General features: G+C 32.9%; 1 protein-coding gene across 4 annotated transcripts; it reads left to right on the plus strand.

Moving 5' to 3' along the window:
* Positions 1 to 6,603: 6,603 nt before the first annotated feature.
* On the plus strand, positions 6,604 to 10,906 carry LOC111395422. 4 transcript variants are annotated; one of them, XR_002702796.1, is made up of 4 exons: positions 6,604 to 7,169; positions 7,940 to 8,182; positions 8,335 to 8,787; positions 10,483 to 10,906. XR_002702796.1 is itself a non-coding variant. In XM_023021403.1 (3 exons), exons 1-3 carry the CDS (start codon positions 6,747 to 6,749, stop codon positions 8,728 to 8,730), a joined length of 1,062 nt encoding a protein of 353 aa, XP_022877171.1. In that variant the 5' UTR covers positions 6,604 to 6,746; the 3' UTR covers positions 8,731 to 9,053. The 4 variants fall into 4 exon arrangements, 1 of the variants encoding a protein (XP_022877171.1); XR_002702797.1 differs by lacking the exon at positions 10,483 to 10,906 and adding an exon at positions 9,220 to 10,472; XR_002702798.1 differs by lacking the exon at positions 10,483 to 10,906 and adding an exon at positions 8,874 to 9,053.
* The last annotated feature ends 393 nt before the right edge of the window (positions 10,907 to 11,299 follow it).

Raw genomic sequence — 11,299 nt, forward strand, 5'->3', positions numbered from 1 at the left:
CGATTTACCTCCCTCACAAAGCTCTAGGGACGGGACCGTGGGGATCCTCAAGGTTGACGTTCAACCTTTTTTTTTTTTATATGAAGCTATTGAACTACTTTTAAATGCTGTAAATCATATTCTCTCAAAGAACATGTTGACTTCTCGTGGAAATCACAAAAATTTATCTCAAAACATGTAGAGTATTTCTAAATCTATAACTAAGAACCAAATACCAAAAAAGTTCCCTCCAAGCCTTTAGATTTGCTGCTCCGAAGTTTAAAATGTAAAGCTAAAAAAAATATAAATAATTTTGCAATGAAACCCGATGATATTTTTTCTCACTCGAGCCACATGTTTTATGATGATATAGTTCTCCTTTTATTCACTAGTTTTATATAAATCACTTGGACTAAAAAAAGTAAGGATAGACTGCAAAAAAATTGATTTAAAAAAAAAAAAAAAAAACCTGAAGCCCTTGTTTGAGTCTTCTTTTGTCGAAAATTCATTTTTTTAAATTTCATTTTTAACCACATATTATCATTATAAAATAATTTTACACGTAATCCCCAAAATTTTTCCTACTTTTTGACCTTGCAATCTCCAAAAGAACATTATTACAAAATATTTTTTCCTTTGAAAATGGGCTATAACAAGAGCGAATGAAGTACAATCTGTTAGATATTTATACAATAAGTATAGTGGAAATTACACAATAACCTATCTTAAAAATTCAACATTCTAAAATTATGTTGAAAGTTTCACAATTCAAAAATCGAAAATTTTATTTTAATCAATATTTTTATTAACCAAAAATATCAAACCCTAATATACTACCTGATAAATGTATTTTTATACACTTACTTAGTATCTAAATATGAGTATTATTGATGAAATGAATGAAATTCTACTCACAATTAAGTAATACTTGTTTTTGTAGGCCAAAAATCACTAAAGGTAAAAGAACAATGCAAATGGAGTAAAAAGAGACCAAAAGCGTACAAAATTGTGAAGTTGTGGACCAAAATGCATGAGTGTCGAAAGTTCAAGGACTTGGGATTGCAATTTTTGGATGGCGCCGTTGAAAGAAAGTCAAAATTCAAGGACCAAATTTGTACAAGTTCAAAGTTGAGCTGCCAAGAGTGCAAATATGGGATAGGACCTAAGCTGCAAATAATGAAAACCACTATAGTGGCACCATAAAGCTGCCCAATTATAGAGCCGTGGAGCCCCGGCTACGAGAAAGGACTTGTTTGATTGTTTTGTATCAATTTTGGACTATCTTGCAATTATGAGACAATTTTTGGGCCTTTTAAAAAGCAAATTTAGCCATTTTCTCCCCAATTCTTCTTCATCTTGAAAGAAAACTCTAACCTCATTCTCTTTCTTTCTTTTCTTTTCTTTTTCTTTCTTCTTCCTTGTTTTCTCTTCTTTTTCTTGATAATTTTTGGGTAAAATCTAAGAGCACAAGGAGAACACATTTGGAGCAGAAATATTTTGGGAAAATCAAGAGCAAGCTATCAAGAATCCAAATTCAAAAGAGTTTTATCTTCACTCTTGTATTTTCTTCATTATTGTTTCTTATTTGCAATGTATTGTGTAAAATATTCTCCTTTTTATCACATGTATAAAATGTGCTATTTTATTGTTTTGGGATTTGTGGTATTAGTTTAATCTAACTTTAATTAATTTCAATTATTGTTATTTAATATTTAAATGCTTGTTTCCTTATGTTCCAATTATTGTATTTTATGCATTTTCATTTATGTGGCCAATGAATGATTGTGTTTAGTGAATTGTGTATCGTTCGAGAGAAGATTGTGTATTTTAGACCAAATATAGAAATCTTAGGTTTATGTAGGGAATAGAGATATACTCATAGCTCTAGGTGATCCAATGAGCTATTTTCACAAATATTTAATGCAATTATTTTGTTTTAATCGACATTGAGATACAGTAGGTTAAACCAATCAATTATGATTAATTTCGTTCGAGAGAGATAATTAACTAAAGTTGGAAAATCGGGTCTAACATTGTAAATGAGTAACTTGTTAATTGGCTTATTAAGAATTGATTAGGCGACGTTTAAGCGAAACCATGAATCCCAACCACGTTTTCCTTCGAAGTTTTCAAGATTTTTATATTTTCTTATTTTGTAGATTTTTAATTATATTCCAAAATTATAATTTTATTGTATGTTTATTTTTATTGTTAAAATAAAATTAATTAATGTTGTGTAATCTAAAATATACATTCCTCGAGAGATTGACAACCTGAATTCAAAAAATTCACTTTATTACTTGAACGCGACCCATGCACTTGTAGCATGCACTTTTAGCGAACACTACACAAGGCACCAGATCCCACTTTCCCTCTACAAGTCCGATGACGTTTGTAAGATTAGCATCGTCGGCGATGAAGGTGCTCGTGTCTCCCTCCACATATCCAAGTCGTGTTTACAACATCAGACACAATGCCTATTGCTGCAATAGGCACCGAAACCACTACCTTCCTCTCTCCGACGCCAGTAACACGTGAACCACTCTGCGTACATTTCCCCTTTATTTCTTAGATCTGGTTTTAAACCAGTGGGGACGTCGTTGCCATGGCTCACAACGACGCTGCATGGTTGTATGACTTGCAACAATGCCAATTGTGGACTGTAATCAGCAATAGCAGCGACAGCTGGTTTGGAAAAAAATTTCGTGGGTAATGTACGAGGTTGTGTGATGGTGTATTTTTTGGTGTATTTGGTGGTTTCTGACAGAGGGTAATGTTGGTGTATTTTTTTGTGGGTGATCTGGTGCATTTGATGGTGGCGATCGTGGTGGCTTTTGGCGACGATGAAGGTGCTCGTGTTGGCAGTGGTGATATGGGTAGTGTTGGTGAGGATGTGGGTTGGATATTATTGGTGTGTTTGTGGCGACGATCATGGTGGTTTCTGGCAGCGGTGGATGGTGGTGGAGATCTAATAGTGGTAATTGTCGTGATTTTTGTTGACAATTGTTATGATTTGATAGTGGTGATGTTGTGGTGTTCGTGGTGATGGGTGCGACGGTGGTGGTGGTTTTGGTGACGACGATGGTAGTAGTGGTGCTGGAAGTAATAGTGAGATGATGGTCACAAATTATTTGATTGACTATGACAATTAAATTGGTTAATATATGATCAATAAATAATATGTGATCAATAAAAAATATAAATTGTGATCAAGAAATAATGTGTGACCTAAAAAAATTTTAATTTGTGATTCGATAATTTGATATTTTGTGACTGTATAAAAAGTTGTGACTTGTAATATTTGTAACCAATGAATAAATCGTGACTTATAAATTTTTTGATTTGTGACTGATGAATAAAATGCGACCTGTAAAATTTTTGAATTGTGACCGTAAAATAATTTGTAATATAAAATTTTTTATTTGTGACGAAAAAATAATAAGTGATTAATTAAATCGCTAATTTGTGATCAAATTATATAGATATATGACCTAAATATATTTAATCAATAAATAAATTAATTAAATTTTAATAAAAATCTGATATTTGAAGTTTGAAACTTGTTTTTTTAATTTTGAAATGTGTAATACTTAAAATCTTACTTATGAAATTTTCCCATAAATATAATATATGAAAGAAATAACTAATTTAAATGAAATGTCAAAGTTGTGGAAAGTGTGAAATTTGTATGGGAGGTTGGGGGGTTCGGGTTATATCCCACATAATAATAAAAAATTCTTTAATTGGACATTGGACTTCCTTGATTAAATTTTTTTTAATCAATTTCAAAATTATTTAATGGGTCAAACTAGCCAATATAATATGACGTTTTTTCAACAATCCACTATCTAGAACCCATTATCCACACATGTGTCCATTAAAAATTGCAAATCTTTCTAGATCATGGTGGATGAACTTATATCTATTTTGCCAATATAAACACTCATATGGTTTTGAAAAAATACATCAAAAATCAAAATTATAATTTCCATATTCTGTAATTTTTACTCGAGTTTACATATTTTTTTGGAGTACACTTGAGAGGTTTGAAATCGTTCGTGATTGTTGTATAAGTGATTTGTTTAATCCTTGTATGCTGAGAGTGATATTGTCCATAGAGGCCTAGTAATTATCGATAGGTAATTTCACTTTAAAACATCATGTCATCACGAGATTCGTTCAATCGATAAGTTTTATTCCTACATTTTACCGTTTTGTAAGTTTCTGCAACTAATTATTTTTCAACACAGTCATGTTGCAATGCATGTGCAACAAGATAACCAGATTTCTGAAATGGTGAAATTTCTTATTCAAATTTATCCCCACAAATATAATTCTAAAGTCATATTTTGTTTTTAGAGAAATATATTTAAAATACAACTAAATCAAATAAATGATATTAAAAAAAAAATTCTATTTTCTACGAAGAAAGAGCTCCAATCTGTTGCCGTGGTAGAAGAAGCTCCAACCAATTGTTGTAGAAGAAGTTGCAATATTCTTCCCTCAGTAATTCATCACTCTTATCTTACTACTTGTTGCCTCATTGAGAAAATAATGAATTGATGTAATTTTGTTGGCAAATTAATGAATTGTTGTTGCTTGTCGACTTAACGAATTATTTTTGAATTATTATTGGAGTATTGGAACATTGATGGACTATTATTTTTCATTTGTGATTTCACAAATCTATAATTGAAAGGTCAACCTCCTCCCAAAAAGAGTAAGAACTTATTTTTCGTTCTCTTTAAAGGTAAATGAAAATGGTTTTTAATATTATATATAAATTTATTAAATTGACTTTTTAAATTTTCAGCCATTGAGTTCTAAGTTTTTGGATTCATAACTGTTTACCAATGTTGTTAGTAGTCCTTAACTTGCGGTCGGCCTACTACAAGCATTTTGGTGGTCCCTAACTTACCGCAGCATTATCACCTTCCACCACTTTTACTCCACCCCACTAAAAGGATAGTAGGTAGGGATGGGCATTGTCTGATTTGGTTCTGTTCTAACGAGAACGGAACCAAATTCGAAATTTTTGGGTATTTAGTAAATGAAATTGTCAGGTCCAAATTTAATTATGGAACCGTTCGGGTTCGAATCTATTCGGTTTAGTTTGGTTTGGTTCTCAGATTCTGTACTATAATTATTTTTTTAATATTTACAAAACTATATTAATTCAACTAATGACATATTTAATCTTAACTCTTATTAAATAACGCAATCCAATCTTATATGTCTTTTGTGTCTATCTTTGCTGAGTTCTTCATAAAGTTGATTGTTAAAATCATAGAAAGACGAAGATATCGAGCTTACAATAATTAAGAAATGAGCTGTTGAGTTTTAATTCGATTTTTCTAGAACGATAAAAATGACATTACAATAGAATAACAAATTTGGGTAAAACTTATGTCAATTTGATTAAATTGAGCTCATATTGAAAATTAGAAATAGTAAAATCATATTTTTGAATTGAGCTCAATTAACTATATAGCAAATTTATTTTCAAAAAATAAAATAATTTGACTTATTTAAGATAAATAAATTAAAAAAATTAGGAAGATTCGGTTATTCGATTCTTGATTAGAACCGATAACTGAAAACTTAACAGAAGCCGTCGATTCTCAATTCAGATACCTATTCGGGTATTTAATTTAAGAAGAATCGCTCGGTTCGATTCAGTTCGGTTTGGAAGTTTTGTCCAACCCTAATAATAGGTACCGAATGCCGTCGTTGAGGATGTGGGTGCGTGTGTCGCTCTTGTCAAGTTAGCTAGTGGCATAGTAGGTCAAGCACTGCCAACAACTTTAGTAGTGGTGCTGACCGTCCATTGCTAGAACCACAAGAAATATAAGTCCCCCGTCTAGCCCGCTATTTTTCGAAGAGAATTGCACACTAACTAGCTTTCGAAACAAACAAACGAGATAAAAAATACTGATCATATCCCCAAATTCAATACCTAAACTGCCAATGTACTTGGAAACCAACTGATACTGGACTCAAATCAATCTCAAATTCATCAATAACTGTTTTCATGCTAATGCTTACACAAATGGGAGATTGCATTTGTTTGTTTCGGAGAGATTGCATTTGTTTGTTTGTTTGTTTGTTTACACAAATGGGAGATTGCATTTGTTTGTTTCGGAGAGATTGCATTTGTTTGTTTGTTTGTTTGTTTACACAAATGGGAGATTGCATTTGTTTGTTTCGGAGAGATTGCATTTGTTTGTTTGTTTGTTTGTTTACACAAATGGGAGATTGCATTTGTTTGTTTCTGAGAGAAGCCACTAGAGTTTCTTGTTCGAAGTAATCTTAACTAGTGTGGAATTGACAAAAGATGTATTTGGTCAACAAACAGATTTTTTACGGACTCCATCCAAATGCCATTACAATGCATATTTTTTCAGAAGTTAGGGATTACTTTTTAAAAAGGTTTCAGACTCCCTGGTGCAAATTTCACTTAAATGAAATCAAGGGCAAAAAGGATCAATTTCACACAAAACACAAGGGTAGGGAGGTCTATGCAAAGAAACAAACATTAGGGACCAGTTTCGTACTGAATGCAAATGTTATAGACCATTTTCGCCAAATTCCCATAAATTTCCGAATTGGGTTCAATGGAAAAATTCAGAAAGAGGAGAAGAGGAGAGAGAGAGAAGTCTATTTTTTTTTTTCTAATCCGGGATCGTAATTTAGAGGGAAATTTTCTTACTTGATGTCGATTGATAGTAGAGGCAGTTGATTTATGTTGTGCGTTTGATAGCATAAAAATGGATGCTGTATGTGTAGATAGCAGCAAACGGCGGTTGCCAATATGGATGATCGGTATGGCTACTGCTGCTGACCCAGTTGGAAAAAATTCTGAATCCAATAGAGAAGAACACGAGGATGGGAAGGCTCTGAAAGGGGGTAAGTGTGGAAGAAAGAAGAAGCAGCAAAACAATTTCATTGGACAAGATGGTGATTCTCATGATGGGGTTATAAGAAATGCGGGCAAAAGGAAGAGTTCGTTATCAAGGGTAGTTCCTAGAAAGCATCGAACCGATGAAGTATGCAGTACTACTGGGACAAAGCGAAAAAGTAAAGCAAAAGCTTCAAGCATTATTGAGAATGGAGAGGAAATCGAAGGTTCTTTGACTGGCGAAAAAGATGAGGATTTGACTATGGAAGACATTATGAGCATTGCTAAAGAGGTTATTTACTTGCATTCATCAATGATTCAATGCGTTTGAAACTAATATAAAGTAGGCTTCTTTTGATTTGTAAAGCTATTAAGATATTTGTAAATATGCCAAGGAAGATTGAGCTGAAATATATTGCTTGTAGTTTTCTTTATGTACTTAGGCAATTCTAGTGTAATCTTATAGGTAAAATAATACGAAAAGGGGAAGAAGTTGATAGAGCGTAATGTGGAATTTGTTAAGACATTTAAAATGATAGAAGTAATTATATTTAACATGGATTATGTCGAAAGATTCTCATTCTCTGTAATGACAAAAATAAAATAAAAATGAGGATGAAGATGAAGATGAAGATAGTGAGATGGGTCATATCCATCATAAAATTCTTGAAAAGAAGTAAAAAATCATTGAATGTGATTTCAAAAAGGAAATAATTTGTATTGAGACGGAGTCTTGTTCAATAAAAACGAGCCTTTAGAAGAAGGGGTGGAACTAGAAACAAATCTTAGGGTGGGCTAAAATTTGGAAATGATATAAGAGAAAAGAACAAAGGTGTAGGCTAAAGATGAGCCTTCATTCAGTGGAAATTTCTGTCGGACTTTTAAATGTAATGTTCACAGTTACTAACACGCGAAACTTCAACTTCCAAATGGTACATGTTATCCATTTAAAAGGGGACACTTTATTGAAAGAGCTTCATTTCTATGTCCGTATTTCAAATTGTCTGTCTTAAAAGTGATGGAAACATTTCTGTACCTAATAATGAAGAATTGGTAGAGAAGGTGGCCTGTGGTAGCCACTCCAACTCAAAAGGGGATTCGTCCGGAAGAAAGAAGAAAAGAAACTTCATTGGACAAGATGGTGATTCTGGTGGACGTGTTATAAGAAATGGGGACAAAGAGAAAACTGAACATCCTCCCCGAAAGCCAAAAAGTAAAGCAAAAGCTTCAAGCATTGAGAAAGGAGAGAAAATTGAAACTGATGAGGATTTGACTATGGAAGATTTAATGAGAATTGCCAAAGAGGTAATTTACTTTTTCTCATCAACAAATCACTATGTTTGTGGAAATTAATAAAAAATAGGTTACTTTCTTTTCGTTAGTAAAGCAATTAAGATTTTAAAAACCTGGAAAAAAAAATGTAAAACTAATCTATGTTGTGGTTTTCTCTTCGTTAGTATGTCAAAGAAGATGAATTTGTTGCGCCTACACAATCATCATCGAAAGGTCAATCTGAAGAAATTACTGAGTTACGAGGCTCATGCCATGGCTCTCGATCTGCAGTAATGGAAAGTGAAAAGTTGGTTCCATCTTGTGTGTCTAAAACTAAAGAGATTGTTGTTGAGCCAAATATGTCAGGGGATCCTACTCAGGACATGTTGGATTTGTTTTTGGGTCCTCTGCTTAAGAGAACCCAAGAAGAAGAAAAGAAAACCAATTTAATTTCAGAGGAGATGAGTTTTGCCTATGAAATCAAGAAACAAAAACAGAGTGTTGTTGTTAGGGAAGAACAGGCTCCTTTGACAAAGAAGAAGAGCAGTCTCAAGGACAAGGTTGCTATGTTTCTGGACTGAATGATATGATACATCGAAATTCACTTGAAACTTGAAGTTTCAATCACCTTCATTGAGGTATGCGTATCTATTTCTCTTTGCATAATAGTTTGGAATTTGTACAGCCTTTTGCTGTTGGGTCTTATAGGGATATTATTCTGCAGATAGCAAATTCTCACAAGGATGAGAGATTTATATAATTATATTATATCTGTACATTAGGATATGATGCCTTTATAAATATATTTACAGCCTAGTATGCTGTTTACATTTCACAGCTGAATCATCATTTGCATTTCACAGACTGAATCATCATTTAACGAAATGCCTTTGTTCGTTTCTTATTTCAGTTGTTTAATTTCTCTTACAGTTTTTTCAAAACTCATTTTCTACCATACATTCTTCTATTAAATGATATTACATGTAAAACTAAAACTTTTCATTATCTTTTAACCAAACATTCAACAAAAAAATCACTATTCCAATATACATTTTCTCCCAAAATCCCAGTAGAATGGCGTCCAAACAGGGGCAAAGCATAAGAGAAGTTTAAAAAGGATTTCTTTCAAGCAGAAGAGACAATGAGACATTAATCAGTTTGTTGTTAAGAGGATTTCTTTCAGCCCGAGAAGAGCTTAAATAATTGTAAAATTATATGATCAGGCACTTCACTGTGCATTGTTACATTGTTCCTATACTTTCTCATTTTGAGTACTGGAATAAACATATAGTTGCATTCTGCTTCATTGATAATCAGATTAAGTTTCATATTGAGGATTTATTTCCTTATACATCTTTCAGGACAGCTGAAAATTCCGGTAGTTTCTGAACTTTTTATAGGCCATGCTTCATTAAATGTCCCTCTGCACCTATTACGGTATTCAGAAGATTCTAACCTTAATATACAGTAAAAATGACAGAAAATTGTCCAATTATAAGTAGAGTAATAGTGGAAAGTTTTGCAGTAGTAAGGGAACGGAGGAAAAGCAGAAGTTAGCAGGACTACTAGTTTCTTGAACCTAGAGTTTGTGCACACGATTGACGGTGATTCTCTCCTTGGGACCTTGACATCTTATGATGCGTAACAGATGTCAAGGGAGTATTGTAAATCATCTTTTTGGTAGAAACGTTTGTGCTAATTTAGTCTATGGGACATGGAGATAAATTCGTTATGTTGTATCATGACTTAGTGCCCGTTTGGTAGTGCTTTGGTTTTTGCCTCTACTTTTTGTAGAAAAACTTCCTAAAAAAGCTATTTTAGGTCAACTTTCTTGAAAAACTCTTATAGTCTTAAGAGACAAAGCGCTTCCTAAAAATTAACCAAACATATTCAAAAGAGATTTCTTAATCTCAGAAGCAACTTTTGGTTTTTCAAAAACCTTGCTAGACATGCCCCTATTCTTTTACCATGGCAAAGAAATAAGAAAAAAGAAGTCTTTCACCATTCAAATTGCAAAGAAGTAAGAAAAGGAAGAAATTGTAAAATATAACCGGTCTTTTAATGTGCTTGCGTCTATTACAAGTGAATATTCTCATTCAATGTCTTCAAACAATTGTTTATTAGGGAATCTTATTCCAGTTAGGTTGTCTCTGGAATCAACTAATTTTCCATTATTTTAGTTATATAAAAATAAATATTTTAACAAAGAAAAAATTAGATGATTTTGTATCCATTTGAATTCTGAGAAGCAATTAGGGAGTCCGGCTTGTGTTTTGAAAGGAAATATTTAATTAAGAGGGAAAACTCATGAACCACTACTCCTTGTCATGCAGTGGGTGCCTGTGCCAGAGGCAACAACAATCAACTGTTGCCCCGAAGGCAGATTGCCGTAACTAAAGGTGTGTGTAAAGTTCAGAGTAGCGTGCACCCACTCTGTAAATTTTGCCCAAGTCAGCTAAAGACTCGAGGGATATCAATCACCTAAGCTTCTTAAACAGTATAAATTGTAGAATCTTGAACATATTATAATAGGGCATCTATATGATCATTCTCTTGACACTTTAGTATCTTATGTAAATATCTTGAATATTTATATTCAAGGAACTATTATAGACTTATAGTGTATCTATACAGTTGGATCAAATTCATCTTTTCCTCCTTTTGAGGAGGTGACAACCAAAAAACTAAGTCTTCATTGTAAGCATCATGTTACAGAGAGCAATAGTTAATAACAAATAAGGTTTCCTCAGGGGTTGATCGAGGGAGGGATCTTGTCCCTACCGATTATCCCAAAAAAAAAAAAAAAAAAAAAAAAAAAGATTTTGGGCAAAAAAAAATTTTAAAAAGGCAATAACATGTTTTCTCACAGCTTTCATTGTTTTCAACACATTGTTTGATTCATGGCATGACTATTACTGGTTCATAGGATTAGGGTTTAAGTTAGAGATATCAATCATGAGTGATACGATAGTTCCATTTTCTTTTAGAACTGCCTTGTCCATCTTATGTGCTCTCTACAAGTTGTACTTAGTCCCCACACTTGGGCTGTGGTAGCTTTGAGTCCTATCGGAGCTTTTACTTAAGTTGTACCTAACAAGATTATTCGAAAAAGTCAAGTACATGCAATTCCATTTAGGTTACCTATTTGTC

This window comes from Olea europaea, chromosome 6 (genome assembly GCF_002742605.1).
Source record: "Olea europaea var. sylvestris chromosome 6, O_europaea_v1, whole genome shotgun sequence".
NCBI classification, from domain to species: domain Eukaryota; kingdom Viridiplantae; phylum Streptophyta; class Magnoliopsida; order Lamiales; family Oleaceae; genus Olea; species Olea europaea.

Excerpts from the sequence above, each read along its gene's own strand:
- LOC111395422 (XM_023021403.1), top strand. The coding sequence starts at position 6,747 with ATGGATGCTGTATGTGTAGATAGCAGCAAACGGCGGTTGCCAATATGG. Across the intron at positions 7,170-7,939 it reads TTATGAGCATTGCTAAAGAG|GTGGCCTGTGGTAGCCACTC; the intron begins GTTATTTACTTG and ends TTGGTAGAGAAG. Across the intron at positions 8,183-8,334 it reads TAATGAGAATTGCCAAAGAG|TATGTCAAAGAAGATGAATT; the intron begins GTAATTTACTTT and ends TCTCTTCGTTAG.